The sequence below is a fragment of the Accipiter gentilis genome, chromosome 3 (genome assembly GCF_929443795.1).
Source record: "Accipiter gentilis chromosome 3, bAccGen1.1, whole genome shotgun sequence".
In the NCBI taxonomy this organism is placed as follows: Eukaryota; Metazoa; Chordata; class Aves; order Accipitriformes; family Accipitridae; genus Astur; species Astur gentilis.
In genome coordinates, this window is record NC_064882.1 from 3,330,904 (window position 1) to 3,340,910 (window position 10,007).

Genomic DNA, 10,007 nt, shown 5'->3' on the forward strand with positions numbered 1-10,007 from the left:
CTTTCTGGGACATCTCAGTCCCCCACCACCTACCCACACCCACCCCAGCAGTACTTCTCAGGTGGTCTGCATTCTTAAAGATACAGCATACACAGTCATACTTGAGTCTTTAACAAGACATGACATTTTTGGTTGTTTCTTCAGTTTGGGTTTGCACTATAAAAAAATAACTTTAGTACATTGTACTTGCTGATAAGCAGTCAGGTTTCTAACACAAAGGTACCTCAATTGGCAAGAATCAGGGAGAACAACAGCTGTAAAATCACAGGTATCCCCACTTTTTAATGTGTTAAGTAGCATTTATTTAATTCCAGCTTATTTAAGTATACTCATCTTCCATTTCACTCTCTCTTCATGTCTCTGATTTTCTTCTAGTGGATGTTTTGTCTTCAGCAACAGAAAAATATTCTGATGCACTGCTGGTGTCAGTAGAGATGGATGTTTGACTTAGCTCTTCAGTGTCAGAATCGCTGTCACTTGGCATTCCTCCTGCTTCATTTACCGTAAGCACAGAACCTCCTAAAGGTGGATCATTGCACATGCCAGGAACAGAACAAGCTGCATTCTGAAACTGTACAGACTCAGGTTCATCTTCCCTCCTAGGACAGGAAGAGTTGATCTCAGCAACAGTTTCACTTCCTTCATCTTTTACCTTTGTTTCTTGTTTTGTTGTTGAAATAGTAAGTTGAGTAGAAGATGCGTTCTCATATTTAACAGGAAGGAAAACTGAACAAAAAGGCTGACTACAAGAACGATTACTATCTGTGCTTTCAGTTTTCTCAGATGAGTTCACAGGAAAGAATGAACCTTCACATTTTGGATGACTATGTCTAGAAGCAGGCTCTGCACACTGTGAAGATACAAGCTTCCCTAGATTTAGAGGTGTTTTGTCAGATTTTATCTTCTCTTCTTCTGTTTTTTCAGTACTATTTCCAGACAAAAACACAGAGGAAGTCAGCGAATCAGAGGTATTTCTGACAATACTTCCAAATGAAAATACTGTTGAAGGCAACTGGAAACAGTTATTTTTGAAGGAAAATACACAGTTACTGGGGAGAAGGGGGGACTCTGATACATCATTTATCCCAGATGCAGTGTTGGGTTCTGAAGTACTGCAAGCTACAGCTGTGATGGATTCTGAGGCATTAGCTTTCTGTTCCCATGAGACAGATGGTTTCTGTGTACCATATTCTGCAGTTTCCTTTGCAGAAAGTGTTTTTTCTCTCATGTGAGATGACGTACTTTTGTCAAATGGCTTCTCAGATTGGCTAAAAAATGAGGATAATGGTAAAACCTTAAATGAATTGCTGACTCCCAATCCTGCAAAACAATCTCTTTCTGAATTGCCAAAGGGAAACAAAAAATCTGGTTTCTCACTTTCTGCTGAGTCTACATTAGGACTGGTTGAAGCATCAGAAACTGCATTTTTTGTTACAGGACCATGTTTTCTAAACTTGCTTTCATTCTCATTATCAGTTTTAACTGCACGATCACATTTTCCTAGATAAAATTGAGGGAAAACATATTTCCTGTCTTTCTTTTTGAAGGAAAATGTACCTGCATCTTTAATAAATCTGGGTAATGAGTTGTTACATGCACTGAAAGCAAAAGGTGAAGCAGAAAGTCTCTCTGCAGAAATATCTAGAAATTCTGAATTTGAAACGGTAACATTTACTGATGCTGCTGGTTTTAAGCCAGATGAAGTGCTAGAATTTGTGTCCATTTCGTTGGAAACAGTAACTGCCGATGCCTGCATTGGCAATTTTTCTTTAATTACTAAGTCTTTGGAGTTTTCTGATAAGGCTGGAGTGGTTACTTCCTGGGAACTTCTCTCATGAAATAATTTTAAGTCACCATTTGTTTCAGAAAAGTTCATATTTGTGGATGGGATGCTGTGATTACTGGTTCCAGAAAAGCTTCTCTCAAAGCCATCTGCTCTTTGCAGGGTTCCTGTTTTTCCTTTATCTGTGTTATTTGCTTTGGCAGGTGAAGGTACAAAAGGCGTTCCTGAGGACCTATCCTTCAAAGCCTCAGGAGTTACAAATTTATACTTTTTATTTGCAGGTAAAGTTTGTGTCTTGAACTCATCAGTGAGCTTCTGACGTTCCATATAGTATCTGTAACGTAACTCCTACAATTACAGCAAAGAATCCCATTAAGCAAAATGGCATGTGTGGATTCAGAGTTTATAAACCCACATACGGTCCTAAGACTGAAGAAAAGTTTTCATATATTCTATAGCATTTATGATGTATTTTTCCATTGCTGCTAGAAGACAACAGAACACAAGTCATTATGGAAAAAAGTTCTTTAAAAATAATTGAACAAGATACACATGGAACCCCGATGACAAAGTAGGTTTTGAAACAGGAGACTATAGAAAACTGTTTAAAGTGACTGCCAAAACCACAAATAACTAAAAATTGTAGCTTAGACAGTAAGTGACAAATTCTCAAGTTGTCATGAAAAATAACCATCTGAAACCAATTTAGCTGGTCGTAGTTTTTTTTACTAGATAACAATAACTATGTAAGTTGTATTCTCAACGGCAATAAGCCACAGATGTTCTTCAAAATAATACAGCAAAAGAAAAATAATTCTATATTAAAGGACCTAAGCAACTTCTTCATTTAATCATCTGCCATTGGCATTCTCAGAACATACATTATGCAATTCACTGCCAGCCATGCTTCACCAAATGTAACTAGAATAATTCTGTACAGAACAATACTCACTCAGCCACCCACATGGAACTGCTCGTGAGTGAAACAATCTAGTTGTATAACTAGATCATTGGAAATGAAACAAAAAGAGAGACTGGTTTCAGTTTCATGTCAAATTATCAGGAATTTAGTCTTAGAAGAGTGAATTCTATGATCTTCAGAAAACAGAACACAGGCAGATGACTTCCTCTTCAAATAGGCAACAGGGAAGCTTATTTGGATTACAAAGCTACAGATGTGACTCAAAAAGCCACAATAAAATATAAAAATAAGTATTTGAAGTCAGTAGTAAGATTAAGTTCCAGCTTTCTGAAGAAAAAAGAAGAGTAAAATCCTGACAGCTTTAATAACCTAGTCAGATTTATATTCTAGAATTGGAAGGGTAACTTTCTACTAAGAAAACTGAAAAAGATTGTAACAGTTTATTTAGAAAGTTGTGTCATAACAAATAGTAACTTAGCCATACTTACAACAGATGTTCAATCATACCTCATGACTCATATTTTGAAACGCTGACATTTCTGATATTGACATTAAGCGAGTACAGATCCTGCTACCATCTGCTAGTGCTTCCTCCTGTCCTGCTACAGGCTGAAAAATGTTTTGCAGCAGACATTATAGTTTATTTTGATAAGAAAAAATAAACAAAAGAGTACAGTGTTGTAGCCCCATAGTCAATAACTTACAAGAAACGTGTTGGGTATATTCTTCTGGTCCTGCCATTGCTTTATGTTATTTTTAACTAGAGTATTTTTTGTTGAATTCTCATTTCCTCCAGAAGGTAGATCTATCGGAAAGAATACAAGAATACTAATGGAGAGTATATTAAGTATGGAAAATACCAAAAGGTTCCTGTGCATCTAAACACAGATTCCAATTAAGAACAAAAGTATATTGCCCTAAGTGAGACCCTAGTACTTGTCAAAACTTCTGTGATAGAAAGCAAGTGGCCCGCACAAGAAGTTTTCTAAATGCCTGGAGATTCCTGCCCTGATACAAAATCCACCATTTTCTCCTTGAGGTAAAAGCATTTAATCAGAGCCTAGTTAACATTCACACTACACTACAACAAATGCCCATCTACTTCAGCAACACACTTCGGACAGTGATGATACTGGTTGTATAGGAAAATAATAATGATACTTCCCCCAGCTTCCAAAAATAGATCCTAGGGATTTTGTAGAGAAAGCACATTCATAAAATGCATTTAAAAGCCCTCGATGAATTTAACATCCATTAATTTCTTCAGATGCTTTCTGAACTCTTGCATGCTTTTGCCATGCAGATTGTTTATTATCAATTAGTTCCACAAATTGCAGGTTGCTAGAGTGATTCCCTGAATTTTGTCCTATATCAAGTCCTTCTTCCCTACCTTTAACAATGCCTACATTAACAGGCATTAACTTCAAAGCCAAGATTTCATTAACCACAGGTTTGATATCCATCTTCTTTTGAGTATATTCTGGTGGTTTTTCATAGCTGGATGCTATATTCATCAGGTCAAGCTGAGTTTTCATTCTGGAAAGGGAAAAAACCCCCCCAATCTTATATACTTTTCTTAAGGCTCACATGCCAACAACTAAATTACACCTACCTAATGCAAAAAAAATTAATTTTAAAAAGAAATCACTAAAAGGGAGAAGATATCAGAAAAAGTTAAGTCCTCAATAAAATGTCAAGTTTCCTAGATTTTTTTTCTTAAACCTTACTACTTGACAATTCATTTGAATTAGGTTTCATACACAATGGAAATTGCAATAAGTAGTGCCTGTAGTTCAGCAAAAAGATTAAAACACCCCCACTTTTCTTAGTGTACAATACCTGAATCTAAATTATACTCTTTCTTCAGAGGGCATTGCTAATGTTAGTCTCAACCACAACATATTTTAAAGAACTCCATTTCCAATATTCTTTCTTAAACTCTGCTTAAAAAGCAATAAGAAATGTAATTAAGAATCTTTAGAAAAAAAATATACAGGGTATGTGCACTACAAACACAAAAATGAAGACACTGCAGAATCTCCGTACACACTTAAAGATTTTTGTAAAAGCTTCAGGCATGCTTCAGTATTCCTGAGTTTAAATATCTAAAAATATCCAATCGTCATGTCTTAATGAATTCCTATACTCAGTTTTTGCCAGGGAGCCAATTCAAAAGATTGATTATCTCTAATCCCAGACAGTACATCACTAAAATTCTTGACACATTGCCTAAGATTTGGAATATGGAGCATCCAAAAAATCTGAAAGCATTATAATGTCTTAATTACCAAATACTATTTTCATTTTAAGTTGCTATATCTGACCATATCCAAAGAAACTATTTTCTTAGTTTTTAATCTTAAAATTACACTAGAGAACTAACAAAGCATGAAAAAAAATATATATACCTTGTATTCAAGCCACAGGCCACCTATAAATAAAACAAGAATTTGTAAGACATGAATGAGTTTTCCTCCAACTCTCAAAAGAAGGAGATTATTGCTTTATCAAAATACTTCAGAGACTGAACTCCCTGTCTTCATTTCACAGGACTATAGGAAATAAACCTGTTAATATTAAAAAAAAAAAGGAGCATACAAATGTAAAAAAAAAAGTATGTCTGGGACAATGATTTATCTTGTCATGTTTTGTGTTAAAGACAAAAAGAACTCCTTCAGAGCCAAATGAAGGCACTCAAATCATGACCCATATGGTTATCTAATCCATTTCAGATGTTCAGATATCTGTAAACATTCCAATGACAGACTGTTCTGTATTTCTTGGCAAGGGAAGCCTCTGCTACCTGTTCTCAAGGTGCTATTTACACTGAGATTAAAAAAAGCTGTCTTTTTAGTTTTAATTCAGCCAGATAATGGCAATATGAACTGCACTGCACTGTAGTCAAGTGACACTTCCCAAAGAATGGGAGTAAAAACCTCACTGGATTATAGACTAGCTGCCTCCGTTTAAAAACCCGGTGATCTCATTGAACACCATCTTAAAACAACAACAAAAACCGACCTCACTGAAATGAGTTGTGTAGTGTTATGAGGGGCAGGTGTTCCAAGTTTAAAGCATACTCATCACTGGAGTCAGAATATTTCTTCCAAAAGTGGGAGTTGCTTTTACTTTGGATAGAAGTGACATTTTCCTTAACGAGTTGTTACCAGAAACTTAGTAACAGCTCTAAGTACTTTCTTAGCTTCTCATTTATCTGAAAGCAGCAAAAAGACCCACTGCAGAAAACAGCAATATGCTGTAGTTTCTTAGGAAAGCATAACCCTTGAAATTAAGGAAAACACAAAATTCAATCATTATTTAAGTACTTTGCCCCATATCTACCATCTGCCTAAATTCCATACAACTGCAGCCACAGTGTTTGACATGAACAAGATTAAGAGGTCTACACTAGTTTAGGTAACAGTGAAGATTAAGCTTGTGTCTTGGGTTCCTCTAGCATTTATCTCTAAGCCAGAAACAGTGTTTTTCTGTACAGTTCCCTTAAACATTCTGAGGAAGACTTTCAGGGTCTCGAATACAGAAGTGTATATACTACATAGTAGAGCGTATGTCAGGAGCACCTAAATCAGCCTATTCAAAGCTGGCTTATCTCCATTGCACACCTCAGTGCAAAGTTTACAGTAGGTTTTAAAATCAGTATAATCACCTCAGCTCAGGTATCCTAACATGGTACTCCACTGTGCAGCACAGACAAGTTATCTATTCTGGCTCCAATCTTTACCCAAAAAGCATTTTTATTGTCTTGCAACTTCAAAAATGCAATGGAAATGCTCAACACACAAAGCATTTGAAAATAAATATGAAAAAGCAAATAAATGTGAGAATTTTGAAGGCAGTACTAGTAAATAACTCCCTATGCAGCACCAAGGTAGCTTACTTTCACAGCTGGTAGCATAATACAGGAAGTGTTACAGCAACAGCTACACAGTCAATATTAATTTCATTAGTTTTCAGTGAAGAAGGAAAGTCTCTACTGAATTCACTAAATATAATTGATAAGCTGCAAAGAAAGCTTTTCAAACTTTTCTAAAACGAAAAGCACTGCTATAAAAAAAAGTATGAAGTGTTAAGTAATTTTAGTCTGTATTTTTCATTTGTTGAATTTCTTTTTCCTGATCCAGTCGTTATCACAACCTACAAAATAGCAGGCTGTATATGACATTTGAGGTTCATTATACAACTGATATCAAATAATAACTAAAAGGCCATCACCTCCAGGAAACGCTGAGGATCACACTCATGGACAAGCTTTTCACAATCCTTCAAAAAATTCTCAATGGTCTTCTTGTGAGTTTCCTTCATTTTCTTCCAAATCTGAAATTCTTTCTCTTTTTTACTTCTTTGATTTTCAACATCTTCTAGCAATTGCCGTTTCTTCATTTCCAGGGTTTTGAAAATTTCTCCAAATTCCAGTGCAATTATTTCTGCATCACTGTTCAGCACCGTCTAGAAGCATGAGAACATAAAAACAGATGAAAATGCAGTAACAATGTCTATATGGGAGTCACTTCCCCAAGTAAGCTCAGAGCACATCTCTGCCACAAGGAGCACTAGTATACTCCACGTTGTGATTAACCTATCATGAAAGAGAAATAAAGACACATACATAAAATACATATATTTCTATATAATATATAAAAATATAATATATAAAGATATTTTTATAGTATACATTCATATGTATATAAAAATATCCAGCAACTGTAACTCACGTCCGTATCATTTGGTTGACTTGAAATTTCATTCATCAGCTTCTCATTTATTATTCTCATTTTTTTCAGACTGCTGAAGAAGGTTAACTGCAAGACAATTGAAACACTTAATACAACTTTATCCACGCCATAAAATAAATACATTTCAGTGGTTATCTAGAACCACATCATGGGATGTGCCGTAAAACATATTAAATAAAGGCTGTGATTCAAAACATCACAACATTTAATGCTTTCCTGGATCAGTACACAAACTTACTTTTGCTATTTTGCAAAATAATATTTTTAGGCTCACCTACAGTGCATATTGCTAGAGTGGCTACAGGTTTACTTCATAGCTTAAAAGACAAAAGGCTGAGGGAAACAATGTTGGGTTTTTTTTAAAAAAACCTCTCCCCTCACACAGACATCTATCACAATGTAAGTTTTAAGGCTGTTATTCCAGTCTGACAAGCAACTGTGTGATAATCACCTTTTTTTTTTTTATATGCCTCAATGATAAAATAGAAAGCTGTCCATAACCGAGTTATTTCTGTTTGGTTTTAAACTAAGAATATCTCTGTTTTTTTTCCTCCTTTACCTACCGTATCACTAAGTTTTACATAGAGAGTCCAGTGCAAACACTGTTTTCCCCTGGTTTCCTGAGTGACATGCAATTAGTGATGGGAGAGGCAGTAGGGAAATCAGTGCAAAAGCAACTTGTGGCTTAAAGAATAGTCAGCGCTGTACTTGAACTTTTATACCTATACTCTTCATCGCTGCCCTGCAGTCGTTTCAATTACTGCACAGCAGAACTGCTGTATGACATGCCACCCTGCACCCAATTTGCATAAGGCATGAAAGGCTTATTCTACCCAAATGGTAGCTATTTTGGCAAAAAACACAACTACTACCGCTACAAAGCTGCCAACCAACCATTAGGCCAGGCAGTTGCTGTCTTTATGCAAACAGGAATGCATTTTGGTTTTACATTTATGAACTTATTACTTACCTAAGCCAGCTATTTCTAAATATGTAATTATCTCTGACCCAAATTACCTATGCCAGCTCAGAGAGCCTATAAACAAAATATCTGTGGGCGGGTTTTGTTTTTTTTTGTTTGTTTGTTCGGCTTTTTTTGTTAGTAGGACTAACATCTTCCTGAACTTGGAAAAACTGGATCCAGACATGCAATAAACTCTTAGCATCAGTGCGTTTCTTCGGCCAAAGACCGCCAGTCTCGATATTAAAAAGACCCCCCACAAAACAAAACCGAAACCCAACCCAACCCAAAACCCCCAACTCCTCAGGTGCTTTGGTAAGCTGGGTTCCGCTCTGTGGACACCGTAATCCCGCCCGGTCCCCGGTCTGCGGCGGCGGAGGTCTGACGGCAGCAGGGGAAGGGCACACCCCGGCAGGCCACGAACAAACCCCGGCTCCCGCTTCCAAGCGGCAGACCCCCCCCCCCCCCCCCCCCCCCCCGCTGCCTCTCGCCTGCCCACCACACCGCGCTTCTCACTGCGTCGCCCAGTAAGAGCAGCCCAGGGCCGGTGGGATCCCCCGCGGGAGAGCCGGACCCCCGGCGCGGAGGGGAAGCGCGGCGCTTACTTTTTCCTCCTGGTACACGGTGTCCATGAGGTTGACGGAGTGGAAGATGCCTTGGTGCTCCTCAGAGACGCACTGCCCGCACCCCGCCTGGCGGCACATGCGGCAGTACAGCTGCACCAGCCGGCTCGGATGCTTGTGGCAGGTTCCCCCGAGCGCCAGGGGGGAGAGCAGGCCAGGGCCCTGCCCCGGCTCTGCCTCCCCCGCCTTGGCGGCCCCTGCCGCGCCGGACCGGTAGAGCTTGACCACCTCCGCCAGCGTGGTGTTGACCGGCAGCGCGGCGGCGCCGCCGCGGGGCAGCGGGCACAGCTTCCTGCACAGCGGGCACGACACCCGGGCGCCGGCCGCGCCGCCGCCAGCGCCCGCGCCCGCGCCCGGCCCCGGTCCCCCCCGGGAGAGGCGGGCCTGCGCCTGCCCCTGCCCCCGCTGCTGCTGCTGCTGCTGCTGCAGGCGGGCGGCCTCGGCCGAGGCCAGGCACTCCAGCACGCAGCCCCGGCAGAAGTTGTGCGAGCAGAGGGGCAGCGTCACCGGCTCCTCGAAGAGGGACAGGCACACGGCGCACGTCAGGCTGGCCTCCATCTGCGACAAGCAGGCGGGCGGCCGAGGACGCCGCTCCTGCTGCCCCGGGCCCGGCTCGCAGGCGGGCCGGCTGGGCGCCCCCGCCTCGTCACGCCGCCCCGCCGCTTCCAGCCCGGCGGCAGCGAGCCCCGCCGCCGAGGGGCCGCGGGCCAGAGAAGCAGCCGAAGACCCGGCAAGCTCCGAACTCCAGCCGCCGCGGCCAACCGCCAACTTCCCAGGAAGCGGAGCCCGGCGGCCCGGGGCGGGGCAAGGGGACACGACGCGGTGGCGATTGGGGAAGGCGCGAGACTGACAGCGCCGCCTCCCAGTCAGGGCAGAAGAAGGGAGTGAGGCGGCGCCACAGGGACGGGGCGGGGCGGGGCGCGGAGCTGACCGTGTGCGACCGGTGGCCCGGCCGCGCCTCGCC

The 10,007-nt window shown here is 41.0% G+C and overlaps 1 protein-coding gene across 1 annotated transcript; it reads right to left on the minus strand.

The window, feature by feature from the left end:
• Nucleotides 1–257: 257 nt before the first annotated feature.
• Nucleotides 258–9,824, minus strand: LOC126052611 (uncharacterized). Its single transcript, XM_049833535.1, has 8 exons — nucleotides 9,026–9,824; nucleotides 7,439–7,525; nucleotides 6,939–7,172; nucleotides 5,114–5,136; nucleotides 4,096–4,241; nucleotides 3,410–3,510; nucleotides 3,213–3,314; nucleotides 258–2,131 (listed from the first exon to the last, which is right to left on the minus strand). The coding sequence occupies exons 1-8, from the start codon at nucleotides 9,599–9,601 to the stop codon at nucleotides 353–355; spliced, it is 3,048 nt and encodes a 1,015-aa protein (XP_049689492.1). The 5' UTR covers nucleotides 9,602–9,824; the 3' UTR covers nucleotides 258–352.
• Nucleotides 9,825–10,007: the final 183 nt, after the last annotated feature.